Source organism: Camelus bactrianus, chromosome 13 (assembly GCF_048773025.1).
Source record: "Camelus bactrianus isolate YW-2024 breed Bactrian camel chromosome 13, ASM4877302v1, whole genome shotgun sequence".
Taxonomy (NCBI): Eukaryota; Metazoa; Chordata; class Mammalia; order Artiodactyla; family Camelidae; genus Camelus; species Camelus bactrianus.
In genome coordinates this window covers 54360550-54376842 of record NC_133551.1, presented here as the reverse complement: position 1 = coordinate 54376842, position 16293 = coordinate 54360550, and the positions used below count along the sequence as shown (strand labels likewise).

Below are 16293 nucleotides of genomic sequence, written 5' to 3'. Positions count from 1 at the left end.
GAAAGTTGTGATTTCTGTCTTGTTAGAATTCTATAACTTTCTTGGCTTGCGAGCTTTGATGAAGCAAGCTGCCATGGCTCACGTGGCAAAGAACTAAAGCTGACCTCCAGCTAACAGCCCTCGAGAACTGAATGCTCCCAACCAATGAGGCCATGGACCCTGGACTGCAGCTCATGAAATTCCTGACCTACAGAAATGCTGCGATAACAAATGTGTATTGCTTAAAGTCACTAAGTTTTAAGGTAATTTGTTATGCAGTAAGTGACAAACAACATGGGTTTGAACCCCATGGGTCCACTTATATGCAGATTTTTTTCAATAGTGAATACCACAGTACTATGTGATCCGCAGTTGGTTGAATTCAAGGATGCAGAACCGTAGATATGGAAAGACCACACATATGGAGGGCTGACTATAAATTATACACAGATTTTTTTTTAATTGAAGTACAGTCAGTTACAATGTGTCAGTTTCTGGTGTACAGCATAATGTCCCAGTCATACATACATATATATGTATTTTTTTATATTCTTTTTCATTAAAGGTTATTACAAGATATTGAATATAGTTCCCTGTGCTAAACAGAAGAAATCTGTTTTTTTATCTATTTTTATATATAGTGGTTAACATTTGCAAATCTCCAACTCCCAAATTTATCCCTTCCCACCTGCATTCCCCCAGTAACCATAAGATTGTTTACTATGTCTGCAAGTCTGTTTCTGTTTAATTTATACAGATTTTCGACTACGTGGAGGGTTTGTGCCCCTAACCCCCATGTTGTTCAAGGGTCAACTGTAACATACTTTCTTTATAAAAGCACTGGATTTTTGAGAAATGAATTAATGAATCATCCTACAAACTAATGAAAGATACAAGATCTAATCTAGATGGGCATCAACAAATACCTGAAGTTATGTACATGTATTATAACTACATCTGTGTCAGACCATCTAAGGACTATAATTCAGTCTTTTATAGTCAGGCCCCTCTTCAGGGAAGGGGTGGCTCTGGACAGGGCTGAGTATGTGAGTGTGTTTTTGTGGGGGTGGGTGGAAGGGCATGTGTGTCCTTTACAATCTATGCCACTCTCTTTGGGCCTAAAGTTGTGCTAAGGACAAGGACAACCCCATATGGACTCTTGGGCAGAAGCCAAAGCCTCCCTCTGACTGAGGCCCTGAGGAGAGATCCCCGCAACACCCACCTCTCCCCACACCCCCCCAGCAGACTGCCAGCCAGAGACTTAATTCCTCCGCCCAGTGTTTCCCCTCACATCCACCCCTACAGCTCCCAGCCCAGAATCCTGCTCAAAAGGGGAGTTAGGCGATGTGGAAGAGGCACCTGACCATAGGTAGAACAGAAACACAAGCCCAAGAAATACATATCTTTGCCCCAGTTTATTTGTCCTGGTTGGTCCAGAGGCAAGGTTCACACTCAACATGCAGGAGTGAGACACAAAGTACCCAGTGCCATTTCTTCAGCCTCATTCCCTATACGTTTAACCCACCACCCACACATTTTACAGATAGGGAGACACAGGACCAAGGGCAGCATCAGTGACCTCCCGTGCCACTGCTCACCTTTTAGGATGTTGCATCGTCTTGGCTTCCAGAAGCAAAGCAGAGAGCTCGGCTACCTTAGTCATGGGTTCTCCCCAGAACTCACCCAGTCCTCGGAGCCCCTGCTGGAGCATGTCAACCCCATTTAAAGGGCCATGCAGTGACAGAGGAGGATACAACCCAGCATCCTAAGAGCTTCCAGTGGCTAGGCCGACACTACCACCTGCCCACCCTGGAAAGATGAACTGTGGCTCCTCTTGGCTCAGCCAGTCTGATTTCAGGGAAATGGATCAAATTAATTTGATATCCAGTGTTGCTAAAGCCAGAGAGGCACAGCAGGTAGAGGCACAGAAAGGGAAGTGAGATTTTCCCCAACAGCCTTGGGACAACTATCTATTCCTTGTAAGGTTATAAAGCACACATTCCTTTCCTTTTTCTTTTTTATTGAGGTGTAATTGACAGATAACACTATATTAACACAGATTCTTTTTTTATCAGAAGCTTAAGTCAATATGGTTTGCAACAGCTCCTTTGCAGTGGAGAGGTGTGATTTGTTTGGAACTGGAATGTTAGAATTTCCATTCTCCTAGTCTTCACAAGGTTCTGCCATCGTCACCTCCCCCAGCCCTGTCTCCCATGTGGCAGAGTTCAAGAGGGACAGTCCCTTATCTTCTTCTCTGATCCCACTCCCATCCCTGCCATGGCGTCAATCACCACCCCAGCTTGCTTCCCTGATACTAATTCTCTACCAAATACCTTGGCAAAATTGCAGCCACAAGCCACTTCAGGTCAGAACAACCACCTAACTTCCTATAGCAAATCCACCACCAGGGACAGCAGCCTTTAGCAGAGCAAGGTCTGGGAGGAGTGAGGGGGAGGGGTAAGGAGAGGTGGCCCGAGAAATCCCAGGAGAATGGATTAGCCACAACCTTCAGATAAATGACAGCAGGCTAGCCCTCTCTCCAGGGAGCAGCGGGACCCTGTGGAGAAAAAAGGCTAGTGTAGGCGATGGTACACAGGGTGTGGATGGATGCCCCACATGTGCAACTGAACATGTATTTGCATACACTTGCTTGTGAGTCAGCCTGCAAATATACATGGACCTAATATACACTTCCCATGCCTGCACCTGTACACATGCACCCCCTACACACAGGCCTGCACACACAACGGCTCACTCACAAACACCCACTACAAGTCTGCACACTCAAACTTTTATGTAAACACACATCTTTTGCATATCTATCTTCACTCATGCACATATACATATACTGTGGGGTATCTGTCCACATGTGCATACACAAATTTACTCCCTCTTACATACATACACATATACACACATGTACAAACTCACACATAGGCCTGCACAAAAGTTGGCCCGTGTGTCCACATTGCACACATGCTGACGCACAGGTGCTAATTCACACACGCCTGTGTACATCTGCCTACATGTAGCACTGACATACTCACTTATGCTCCCCAGCACTCATACCAGCAAATAATCTGTACTTACTTGTGCACAACCACACACATGCCTGCAAATATATACATACACCCCTGCGCCCCTGTAGAGGGACACCCTTAGCCCTGGTCCTGGGGCCTGGATGGTGCTGCCCTCTGTTGGAGACAGCGGATAAGCTCCTTCCGGTTATCTAGAATGGTGTCGAAACTCTCCTGCAGACGGGCCTGCTGGTTGACCAACTGGTGCTGCAGGCCCCGGATCCACTGGAGCAGGGCCAGGCGACGGTACATCACCAAGTGCACGTGGTGCTTCTCTTTCTCTTGCTCTTTGTAGCGCTCTTGAGCCTGCAGCTGCTGCACAGCCTGGGCCACCGAGGGCAGAGGGGGATCTGGAGGACCAGGGCCCAGAGGGGTCCCACAGGCAGGCTCAGGGCTGCTGCTAGGGCTGTTAGTGCTCAGGGAGCTGCTGGCATAGCTGTTGTCCTCCATAGGGGAGCAGACTGTGCCGGCACCACCCATCTTCTCAGGCCCAGCTCCAGGGATCTCTGCACCCTCTGGGGGGCTACGGACCTCTCCCTCAGGGAGTCCAGAGGCCTGGAAGGCCTGGTTGTCAGAAGACGACTCAGAGGAACTCCTCCTGAGTATGGGCTCCGCTTGGCCTGGCATCCCATGCCAGTTCTCATTGGCATCCTTGGCACTAGCCATGAAGTTGGAGTTGCTGTCTGCTTGAAGCTGGGGCTGGCATGCTCCCGGAGGCGGACCCCCCGGGAACTGCCCTGCCTCCGCTACCCCTGGCTGGATGGCGAACATGTCTGTAAAGGGGAAGCAGAAGACTGGTCAGAGCAGGACAGGGTGGGATGCCTGAAGTTGAGGCAATCCAACAGCAGGAACAAGGCTGTTCCTTTCTAGCCCCCGGGAACAGCTCCCTTTGTGGTTTTCCTCCTCCCTCTCTGCCTGCTGGTTCTCCCTCTCCTCACAGGGTCTGCCCTCAGCCCTCAGGCAGGTTGTTGTCTTCTATGCACTTGGCTTCAGATGACCTCATTCTCTTCAAGAATCACCATGTATTGGTAATTCTGAGATCTGTCTCCAGCCCAGATCCAACTGCTACTGCATTCTGCAGCCAACCATAGGCTTCTCAAATCCTACGGCTCTCCCTCTTCAGCATCCGCAGCAAAGGGGCCCCCACTCTCCAGTCACTGCAGCTGGAAACTGACAGCACCCTGGAACTCCTCACCTGGCTTCCTTCCCCACCTACTGGCCATCAAATTCATCCTCTTAAATCAATTCTTCCTCTTAAAAACCTCGCTCTCTCTGTGTGTGTGTGTGTGTGTGTGTGTGTGTGTGCGCGCGCGCGAGCGCGCATCTCCCCTCACTTTCACTTGGTTCAGCCCATTTCATACCTGGATTACTGATTGCCATAGCCTTTTCACTGACGTCTCTGCCTCCAGGTAAAACCGTGAATTTGATTTGTCATGCCTCCCTCCCCAAACTCCCGCTAAATCTCTTTATGGGCGATGAGGCTGTGCTTCATCTGGCCCCTGCTCACCAATCCAGACTTGCCTCTTGCCACTCTGCCCCTCCCGCCACCCTAAACTGCTCAGAGATCTCAGGACACACCATCATTCTCACGCAATTCCGCTGGCCTCTGATACCCAACCTCTTCCCTTCCCTCCAAGATCCTCCTTTCTTCACCTAGAAAACTCTTTTTTGTACTTCAAAACTCGGCTGTAATATCCCCACCTCTCTGAAGCCATCTTGATGTTCTCCCCACTGCCTCAGTAATACACAAACACACACAGTTACCTATGCCTTCCTCTGGATCCCCCCTGCCCTGGGTACATGCTGTCTTACCCATGTTTGTTTTTTGCCCCTGGCACATAGTTGATGGTTGGTAAATATCTATTCAACATTTTTTGGTTTTGCGTTTTTTGTTTTTTGTTTTTTAGTCTATTCTGTAACAGCAGCTTATACATCTGGCTCCCTGACTAGGCGTGGAACTCCTCTGTATATCCTCCATCACATTCAGAAGTCAGCATGGAGCCTGGCACTAAGCAGGTGTCAGAACATCCTTGCTGAGCAACTGAGTGAAAGGGCGGTGGCGCGGGGTGGGGTGCGGAACTGCAGTGGGATATCTATGTTCAGGGAGACCGAGCCAACACCTGCAGAGGCTACTGCTGACTGCCCAGGGCCAGGAGAGCTGGGTTCCGTTCCCTCCTCTGCTCAGTGAGGAACTCCCTCTCCCACTGACAAGACTCTCTTCTGACCTTGCCCCTTCCCTCATGGTCTAGTACTACCCTGTGTTCCTGCCTGTAGCTTGCTCCATCCTGAGGCCCTGGAGAGAGGGCATATACCACATTATTCTTTCCTTCCCAAAATTGACTTCTACCAAAATTAGGATTTAAGTTGACAAACATATTCTACCGACCATTTATTACTAGGATTAGAAAAATTGGGGATCAGTAAGAGTGAAGAATAGTGTAAGTGGCGGTGGCAGGGCCCCTCCCTACATCCAGTAAGTGGGAAGAAGTCCTGGGGGCAATGGTTAGGGACAGTCCTTTTGTGACCTACAGACTCCATCCTGCCAAGCAAGGTGCCTAGAGGTCTCCCCGCCCAAATGTTTTCTTTTTTCTAAACTTGGGCGGGGCCGTGAAGGAAGCTGGGCTTAGGTGCTGCTAAGGATCAGGGGTTCTCAGAGACGGTAAAATGGAAACGATATGCCGCAGGATCAGGCCTCTCTCCAAGCTAATCCGCAATTTGCCGGGGGCGATGGGGTGGGACTGGTGGCGGGGTAACTCTGTCAGGATAGGGGGAGGCGGCCTCCCTTCCTACCTAGCCTGGCGGGAGAGCGAGACTGCCCACAAGAGACAGAGGATGCTAACTGTCCTTCCCTAATCTCCCCAAAAGAGGCAGCTGAGCGGAGGCCGCGACCCCCGCCCACTGCGGCTGCGGTCCAAACCCTCCCCCTCGGGGCCCCGACTCACAACCTGGAGGCGCCGCCCCGCACGGCTGGCTCCGATTCCGCAGGCCCCGCGGCGGGAACTCGTCCCTCGGGGCTGTGGGGTCGCTCGGCCTGGAGTCACCGCGGGCCGGGGAGTCGGGTGCGGGCTCCCGGGCCGCGCGTCCAGCCCAGGCCGGCGCTGCGGAGTCGCGCGGCGTCAGAGCGGCGGGGCGGGGCGGCCTGGCCCACGTGGGCCGGTTCGGTTTTCCGCGGAGCCGCGCGCGGGCCAGCGCGCAGGAACCGCCTCCCCGCCTTCGGCAGCGCTGACCCAGGCCTTGCAGGTCCTGTTTTATTTCCTAACTGCTTTCACTGGGTCCCTCCGATCGGTTTGCCTCACAGAAGATACAGTGGCATTTTCAGAATGAAAATCTGATCATGTCTCCACCCTCCTGCCTAAAAGCCTTCCATGGCGTCCGCATTGCAGGATAAATCCTTAAATCGGCAGCCGCAGGGCTCTGCGCATCCTGCCCTACGTCTCCAGCTTCAGTCTTTGCCTTTCGTCGCTGCATCTGGGCCTCGCGCTCCTTTCCGCCGCACTCTTCCCTCTCCCTAAAATTCTCTTCCCCTGTAGTATCTGAACTCTTCTCAGATAAACCTCCTCTGACCGCCTAGGCCAGATTAGTTCCCCCTTTTATATTATCCCAGGGCATTTTGTTCCTTTTCGTCATAGCATCTTTTCACAATTTGAAGTTACATGTTTGTTTTGTGCTTATTTGATTAAAGTCAATTAATGAACAGAGTAATTGCTGACTCTAGTGGTAAAACCAAAAGCACTGGCTATTATTAGGTAGAGGCAGCCCTAGAAAGAAGTCTAGGACTAATTTAGCCTTCAGGACACAGGAGCTTCCAGGAGGTCCTTTCCATATCCCCAGGTTTACTGGGTACTCAAACCAAGCAATTGGTTATACCTTCCTCATGCTCCCCCTCCACACCTCCGATTAAAAACAAACAAAACAAAACGAGTATGGATTCATCTTTGAATCTTAAATTTAAGAATACCCTTGTCTTTCCTTCCTCCCTTTCTTTTGCTTTTTAAATATTTTATTTTATTTTCCCTTTATCATTTTTGTTAGGTAGAATTATTACAGTTTGACTGCACATATACATTATATTGCATGTAAATACATATATACAACATACTGCACTTTTTTTAAGTTTACATTTATGTACTAATCATTGTTTCTAAGAACAGATTAGAGCTTTAGCTTTTTAAACTTACATAATTATCAAAGAAATAAAGCCAACCACAAAATAAGAATCAACAGAATGCAGTAATCCAGTGATGAAGGACAGTCGAATGTCCTTATGCATATTCAAGAAATCAGTCATCTTAGAAATAATGAGTAGTGTATTATTATTATTATTATTTTTAAATTTAGATTCCACATATAAGTGATATCATATGACATTTTTCTTTCTCTTTCTGGCCCACTTCACTTAGAATGACAATCTTCAGGTCCATCCATATTGCTGCAAATGGCATTATTTTATTCTTTTTTATGGCTGAGTAGTGTTCCATTGTATATATGTACCACATCTTCTTTATCCAGTCATCTGTTGGTGGACATTTGGGTTGTTTCCATGTCTTGGCTATTGTAAATAGTGCTGCTATGAAGATAGGGGTGCATGTGTCCTTTTTGAGTTTTATTTTTCTCCAGATATGTGCCCAGGAGTGGGATTGCTGCATCATATGGTAAGTCTATTTTCAGTTTTTTAAGGAACCTTCATACTGTCCTCGATAGTGGCTGCACCAATCTACACTCCCACCAACAGTGTAGGAGGGTTCCCTTTTCTCCACACCCTCTCCAGCATCTATCATTTGTAGACTTTTCAATGATGGTCATTCTGGCTGGTGTGAGGTGTTATCTCATTGTAGTTTTGATTTTTATTTCTCTGACAATTAGCGAGGCTGAGTGTTTTTTCATGTGCCTGTTGGCCATTTGTATGTCTTGACCGGACAATTGCTTGTTTAGGTCTTCAGCCCATTTTTGGATTGGATTGCTTGTTTCTTTGATATTAAGATGTATGAGCTATTTGTATATTTTGGAAATTAGTCCCTTGTCAGTCGCATCATTTGCAAATATTTTCTCCCATTCTGTAGGTTGTCTTTTCATTTTGTTGATGGTATCCCTAGCTGTGCAAAAGCTTGTAAGTTTAATTAGATCCCATTTGTTTATTTTTACTTTTATTTCCATTACTCCAGGAGCTGGTTCAAAAATATTACTGTGATGTATGTCACCGAGTGTTCTGCCTATGTTTTCCTCTAGGAGTTTTATAGTATCTGGTCTTTTGCTTTTTTTGTTGTTTTTAAAGAAGAAGAATTTGAGTCTGATCTCCATGATGAGGCACACTCTTCCAACTTACCATTGTGCAGCCTAGAGACTAAATGGCAAATTAAATCACACCAACAAATCCTATATACAAAATGAGGGAAATGGAAAAGAAAAAAACTGTTTAATGATTATGATAACTCTTATTTTAAGAGGGAAAGGAAATAAAAAGGAAAAGGCAGAAGTAACTCAAACTTTGGATAGTCCCCCAGCTACGAATATACAGGCAGAGACCTCCGCCCCAATTCTACATCAGAGTCTAAAGGCCTAAGTACTCTCCCTTTTCCCTTGTCCCTTACCGTTAGGCAGAGTTGTCTCCCTTATGACATGACCCAAATCCTCACTGGTAGTTTCTGAGCTTTGGTGGTCTTCAGTGATGCAGGTCTTCCCAGTCATCCAGCCACAACATTATCTAATTGTTTTTTTGGTGGGTCCTGAATGGCATCTCTTGCCTCTCCTTCCAGCTCTAACCAGGTGGATCAAATGGGAGCCTGATGAGTCCAGGAATAGGACTCCCATTCTATGTGAGTCAGGGTCCTTCTCTGGGACTTTCTGAAATAAAATTAAAGGAAGACAAAGCAGGGAAGATGTGAGCCTAGGGCTAGTGCAATCACCTTCCCTGCCAAGTGGAAGTCTGACACACAGATACAGAGACAAAAGACAGAAGTCCTGGTGATAGTCCTGTCCCCATTTCCTGAGGCCTTTGTATACTTTGCACTAGGCTCTTATTTTGCCAAGCCTACCTTGAGTGGAATTTCTTTCGCTGGCAATCAAAAGAATCCTGATTAATAGAAGAGCACAAGGCGGTCCCCTGGGTCCCACTCATGTACCTCTCAGCCTCATTAAGTAGTAGCAACTCTATTTCCCCTTGATAGTCATTATCAGTCCAGCCTACAGTGTGACCTCCTTTCTTCTGTTCCTCTAGTATTATGAGGAACCTGAAATTCAGTGGAATCATCTTTATGTTCCTTGGTTAGAAACATTCCTCCCTAGTTGCTAAAACTTCCTGACCTGCAGAACCCAGAATGTCAGAAACAGGAAGCATACTCTTTGAGAAAATCATTAGATATAATCACACCCACCTCTACCTCTTCCTATATATTCTGGCTACAAAAAACAAAGAAGTATATATTAATTGTTGATTTAAAGTCTATATTGTACTCAGCAGGCAAAAACTCAGCAAAAGCTGAGTCATCATTTGGTCGCTTCATTGTTCTATAAAGTGGTTATTTCTAAATAACATAGTACCTGATAAAGTAAGTTCCAAGAGCATCCAAGTGTAGCCTCTCTTCTGTAGTCAAGGGCAATGTTGGGTGGGACACTCTAGTGCTGTAAAATCAATGCAGTAAGCGCTCAGACTGTGGTGCTGGCCACTCTGTGATTTTCAGAGAGCTGGGAGCCTGGAGAACAAAAACCCCCAGGAAGGCAGGGGCGTCCATATCTGCATGACCCCAGAAAAGCAGATATGTAGATGACTGTTATTCATTCACCAGAAGCTTCCTCAGTCAGGATGCCAGGGAATCAGTCACCCTAGGTGAAGGGGTGTCTGTCTGTAGGTGTCCACCCAGTGACATAGATTGTGGGGACTTAATTGGCAGGGACACAGAAATCACCAGAGATGGCCAGTATCAGCCTGAACAGGGCTCTGCAGCAGGCCAGCCCATCATGAGGATCCAGCAGTAAGCAGTGAGTCAGTATCTTGGTAAGCAGACAGATGTCAAAGCCAAGACTGGCTAGCAATGAGTAGCCAGATCCAGGCCCTAGGGGCCTGGGGTGTCAGGCAAGGAGGGGAGACAAGGAAAGATAAGGGGAATTTCTACTCTAGGAAATAGGACAGGTGTAAGACTTCCTCTACAGGTGGACAATTTCTCAATGTCAGTACTCCCAGGAAGAAAGAGACCGGTAGGGTCAAGGTGTTCCAATCTCAAAGACCTTGCCCCTTCCCATCCATCCATTCCCATTCAGCACACAGTTACAGTGTCACGTACTGTGCTGAGGACTCAGGTAGAATCAGAACTGGTGGCAGCCTTGGGGAACTCTCTGTTTAGAAAAGGAAATAGACAAGAGTGGGCTGTACGATGTGACAGGTCCTGCAACAGAGCTAGAAAGAAAAAGTAATGAGCACGAAAGAGGGTAAAGAGAGGCTTCACAGAGGTGGTGTTTGAGCCAGGCTTTGAAGGATGAACAGAAGCTCACCAAGAGAAAGCAGGAGAAGGCAGAGGAAATTGTATGTGGTGCATGTGTTCATGTAACAGAGGAGGCCAGTGTGGCTGGAGCTTGCGGGGGAAATGGAGATGGGAGACGAGTCTGGAGGATAAATCTGGCCCAGTTGTGAAAGGCCTTGACCACCATTGCAAAAAGCTTGGGCTGCATCCTGTGGGCAGCAGGGTAATAACTGAGGAAGCCCCCAGAGCTTCCACATCAGAACAAAGCACAGGCATCCAGTCCGGGGGTACAAGCTGCACTGCAACCTGCTTTCTTCTCCTTTCCTGAGCTCTTACGGTCCGTCAACTTCCCACATGGCTTTGGGAACTTAGGCAAATTAGAGCATTTTAACCTTTTTCGGTTAAATAAAGCAAATATGCCTTGGACATTGTTAAATAACATTATATTTGTGAACACGGTTACTTGGGCTCCCAAGGCCAAGCACAGCCCTGGAGGACCTTTGATGTGCCAGAGAGCCCTGAAGGCAGGTTAGGAGGAAAACCATTCCCCAGAATTAGCTCATCTCAGGAAAGGAAGGCCTCAGAAGCTGGTGACCCAGTTGTTTTGTTCATCTGTTTCTCCACTGCCTCTTAAAGGTAGAGTGCCACTCCAGTCTCTCCAGAAACTGCTGTGTGATTACCTTCAGAAAGACATGCCCATTTTCCACCCCTAACATGGCTGTTTTCTCAGATGTAAAATGAGGGGGAGGTACATCGAATCTGAAGTTTTAAGGCTTTTTTTTTTTAAGCTTTAGAATTATCGTTTTCCAACAAAATCTTTGTAATATACCCAGTTTGAGATCTTCTCTCCTGCCCTGAACCCTCCACCCCGAACAGCTCCTGAAGGGCCGCCCAGGAAGCTTTTAAAGCTAGGAGGGGCAGTTTCAAATCTACTGCTCCACATGAACCTAGGGGATGAATTTCTCTACCTCCCCTTCCCTGCTTCTCCTCTCCTGACCCTGAAGGGAAAAAGGAGAAACAGAGGGGTGTTTTGGAGCTGCTGAAAAGGTAGTATAGACTGCTCCCATTGCACCCAGGTGGTAAATGGCCTCTCTTCCCCCAAGAGCCCAGAGAAGCCAAATCCAAGGTCCCAGAGCCCACAACAGAGGGAGTGAGGTAGAGAAGCTGATCCGAAGGGGGAATGAGAGAAGGGAGTGCCAGTTCCACCCCCTTTCCAGCAGCTGCCTCCTGTGGGCTCCATAATCCCCATGGCCTCTCCCCTACCCCACCCTCTGGCCGCCCACTTCTCCTCCACCCACCCATTCATCAGTAGGAGGGCACGGTATCAGCACGGTCTTTCAGGGCCTGACAGGTCCTTTCTGGGTGCCCCCCACATGTAACCACTTAACCTCCAGCACAAAGGGCCTGGCTGAATGGGCTTGGAGCCGGTGGCTCGTGCGAAGGGGGAGGCCTCAATAGGATTTGGGGAGCTGGGTGTATAAACCGCTCTGCTCCAGCAGCCCTCAATGGAGGAGCTGGAGTCGGGGCATGTGCCGAGGGGAGGAGCCCGGCAGCTGCATCCCGCCCCTGAACAATGATTTATTCATTCTCCTGGCACACACAGAGAAAACAGGCTGGGGGAACGTGGCCCCACAAATCGCCCTTGGCCTCAGCTGATTCCCATGGCAGAGTGGTTCAGAGTGCCCTCTCCCACTTGTAATTTATTGCCTAAAGCCTTCCCCCCCTCTCCCCCACAAGGAAGTAGATTACATGATGGGAGGCCTTTAGTAGGCTGAAGGTCAGGCAGGCATGCTTTTTCAATAGGCTCCACTCAATCTCAATCTTACGTTCTGAAAGCTTCCTGGTAAGGTTTTCCCCACGCCCATTTCACAGCCAGAGAAACTCCTGGGAGACATACGAATAGAAGGCACAGAGCTTGGCCTGTCTCAGGACTGCCCTGGGAGAGGGCTGAGGAAGAAGCAGGGAGTTGGGGAGCTGAGAGCCTAGAATTAACTGACGGATAATGGGGATGGGATAAAGGCTGGCTGATGAGTTAACGGCATCCTCTAGCCACAGTTGGCTCCAATTCCTGGGAGAATCTTTGGGGAGTAGGGAATAGAATGAAGACAGGTAAGCAAAAATGCTGAGACCATTAGATTAGAAAAAATGTCGGGTGGGCACGTGGTTTCAAGAAGCTAAATTGTGACAAGAATAAATTTGCTCTTGCCCTCTCGCCTCCGTATCTCATGTCACCAGAGCCAGATCACACAGAAAAATCATCATAATAAATAAAACTAAAAATCAATAATGTGAGCAGAACAGGGAGAACCAGATTGAAGTTTGACCATCCTCAGACTGGCCCCTGGGCCTGCTGGCCCCAAGCTCATAATTACCTTGTCACACAGAAAACAAATCTATCGTGGATGGTGAGTGTGGAGAGGTGGAGATCTTGGGCAAGGATGTTGCCAGCTGAGGAGGGGGGAAGGGATCCACATTAGGAAGATAGATGTGCCGTGGCACTGGTGTGGGAGGCAGCCCTGTTGAGACTGACAAAACTAAGGCCTCAACAGTTTCCCAAAGTTTTATTCCCTTAGGAGGGTGGGCATACTAAGGGAGGTGATCCTGCCTAATACTGAATACTGGGGGTGGGAGGGGGACCGAGGAAAGACCCCAGGCCCTCTACTTGGAGCCTCAGGACAGGTTGCTATGCTGCTGCTGCCCTCTGGTGGACATAAAAAGGCAGCACTGATCCCTCCAACGCTGGAAACAAATGCTGGAAACTGCAAAGGAGACTCCATCCTTTCCTGTCCTAAAGCCTTGGCCACCAAGACTAGCACACTCACAGGCTGGATTGCCCAGGAGGCAGACTCAGACAGTTTAGGATGCAGGCTATTTACTAAGCAGTGCCCTTGGGATCAGTGTCTGTGTAAGGGAGAGGAAAGCAGCTAAACTACCACACAGGTCCATGACAGTCTCAGTCAACCCCTCCGAGAGCTCTGAAGGGAGAATGGGTCCTTTAGAATTGTCCCAAAGTGAGCTGACACGGCCAGGCCTTTACACTCCTGTCATCACTGGATGTGGACTGTGCTGGGAAGGGGCGTGAGCGCTGGGTAAGCTGTTCTCTGCAGCTGGGGCAGTCCCCTCACTGAAGGCTGCTGTCTGCAGCCGGGCCAGCAAGGCCTTTATTGAAGGGGATGGGGTGGTGCATCACAGATCTACCACACACATCACAGATACTCATTCAACATGTGTTAAATGATAGATTATGCCCCAGGCTCCAGGCTCAACAGGACAGCCTTCACAAGCCTCAGTTACACACTGACCTTTGCAAATGGTCAAAGGACCCTTAACGCTCCGATTCAGGGATTCATTCATTCAACAAGCACTCATTGAGGTTTACTATATGCTGGGCCTGGAGGCAGACACTTCACAAATTTTTCAAATTTAATCCTTGCAAGTGTAGAGCTAGTATTAACTCAGATTATACAGATGAGATCAAGTTATTAAGTGTCTTTCACAGTCCAGTGACACTTTAAAAAATGACACTCACAATGGGACAAGTGCTCTTGCTGCTGCCAAAAATTCTTCAGGCTGGAAAGGGTCTTGGCTCTGTTCTCTGTGTGTGCACGCGTGTGTATGTGGAACAATGGCGCTCCTTACGCTTTCGGCCAGAACACTTCCTCTATCGCAGCCAAGAGTCATGCCTCCAGAGCCTCCTGCTTCAGTTCCTTCCTAATAATGTTGCTGCCCAGAGGTAACAGAACCACAAGCTTTAAAAATTCCTTGTTGTAGCTACAGAGCTAGCTCCTTCCCTGGATATTTAATGGATAGACAACCCTTTATCCCCAATGCTCTCTGGCCATCTCACCATCAGAAAGTTACGAAAGGGTAAGTTCTTCCCCTAATGTCTAACTTCCATACCTGCTGTGATCATTTTTGGATAACACTGAAGGGACAAGAGGTGGAGGTTTCTGCTCCAGATACCTCTCTGTACCCTGGACCTCTCACTAACTCAGTGGCTCTGTGGGAGGAGGCAAGGGCAGGAGAGCTGGAGAAAGCTGTCAGCTGCTGTTCTGCTATAGCCCTGACATGTTCTCATCCTTGGCCAGTTAAACCTTTCGGCACTCCCAGCCGCCAACGAAAAGAGTTTAGTTTTTTTTCACTTGCATTGTAATCATAAAGAACTTGAAGGAAAAAGCGGGAGGGGGGAAGCTTGGATGTCACAGAGCAATTTCTGGGTCTGACTGCAGAGGCATAAAGTACTCTCGATACTCCTCACCCCCTCTCAACACCCGTCACACACACACACACTCACACTCATACGCCTTTCCTCCTGGGCCCCCAGAACCTAATTTTTCACGTTTGGAAAACCCAGATGATTTTTGCCTGGGTCCATCTGGTTTTCCAAATAACCTGTCTTTTTGATAAATAACATAAGTTAAATTAGACAAGACAAACAAAGAGAGGGGTGGGCAGTTCAGCTTTTTTCCTTCAGCCTCTGAGAAAAAGAGATGGGGGCTAAAAAACCTACAGGACTCCCAACCCGGCTCCTAAACCCCTTACACTGGACCCAGTGACTTTCCAGCCTGAAGCTGGGAGCTGCCTCTTCATCCCCACCTCCATCCCACCAGCCAGCAAGAATACCAGACTCTGGTTCCTTCTAAAATGAAGGGAAAGAACCCAGGCATCCAGCCCCATAGCTGCCTCCGATCTCCCTTAGGCTATAGCTACTTCAAACCCCCTTTTCCTATTATGTATCCCACCACAGGGAGGAACTGGATCAATAAACTGAAAATGAAAATCCTTCCAGGTGAGAGAAGGCAGGAGAGAAAGAGGGATGGGAAGGACATGGATAGTACCGACCAATGCAATACAAGTACTAGGGACAGAGATCTGGCACCTGGGTCTCAAAGGGTAAAGTCTGAGGTGACACCAGCCACACACAAAGCTGTGCCTATTTCCCCAGCTCGCTGTGAGTCCAGGCACACAAGCAGACCCCCATCCCGACCACGCTCACAAGGCCCAGCACAGAGCCGGCCACTGCTGTGCTGGGATGGGCCTGTGGGCCGGCGAGTGTGGAGCTCTGGTGAGGTCTGGCCTGTCCTTCCCACTCAGCCAGACCATAATGAGGCATCAACCTCACCCCTTCTTCAGCAGTGGGTTAGCCAGCATTAGCACAGCCTCCTAAATGTGCCCAGTTATCTCACATCAATTTGTACATTTGATCCTAATCATAACTCTGTGAGCTTAACCAAACCATTTCACTTTAGCGTCATTTTCCAGCTGAAGGAAAAAGTTCAGAGACAATGACTTATTCCAAGGTCTTGCCACTCATAACCTGCAGAGCACAGGCTTAAGGTCTCACACAGCAACCACCCCGAGTCTATCCCACACTAGAAAGCGTCTTTGCAAGCCATTCAGCTCAAGCTCTTCACCATGAGGTCTTCCAGGCTTCAGATCACTCATTACTCAATAAATATGTATTGAACAATCTATGTGCCAGGCATATGCCGGAAACACACTTTTTTTTAAATTTAACACAATAGACATGGTCTCTGCTTTCATACAAGTTAGTCTAATGGGGAAGGCAGACGCAAACAAACATTAAGGTAGCAGGTGGCAAACTGTGATTAAAGATCCAAAAGAAAAAAATAGGAAACTAATCAAGGTAGCCTAATTAAGAAAGGGGTGGTAATGGAAGGTATCTCTGAGAAAGTTAGATTTAAGCTAACATCAGAAAAGGAGGATGGTGAGCAAAGGTCATTCCAGGAAAAGGGAAGGCGCCGAGTGTAATGTGAATGGAG

The 16293-nt window shown here is 48.2% G+C and overlaps 1 protein-coding gene across 2 annotated transcripts; it reads right to left on the bottom strand.

The window, feature by feature from the left end:
• Positions 1–413: 413 nt before the first annotated feature.
• C13H1orf216 (chromosome 13 C1orf216 homolog) lies at positions 414–6182 on the bottom strand. 2 transcript variants are annotated; one of them, XM_074376871.1, is made up of 2 exons: positions 5999–6182; positions 414–3829 (listed from the first exon to the last, which is right to left on the bottom strand). In XM_074376871.1, the coding sequence occupies exon 2, from the start codon at positions 3825–3827 to the stop codon at positions 3138–3140; it is 690 nt and encodes a 229-aa protein (XP_074232972.1). In that variant the 5' UTR covers positions 3828–3829; positions 5999–6182; the 3' UTR covers positions 414–3137. The 2 variants fall into 2 exon arrangements, with proteins under 2 accessions (XP_074232972.1, XP_010958211.1); XM_010959909.2 differs by having other exon boundaries at positions 6002–6136.
• Positions 6183–16293: the final 10111 nt, after the last annotated feature.

What these genes read in the sequence shown, in the direction of transcription:
- C13H1orf216 (XM_074376871.1), bottom strand. Translation starts at nt 3,827, where the DNA reads ATGTTCGCCATCCAGCCAGGGGTAGCGGAGGCAGGGCAGTTCCCGGGG.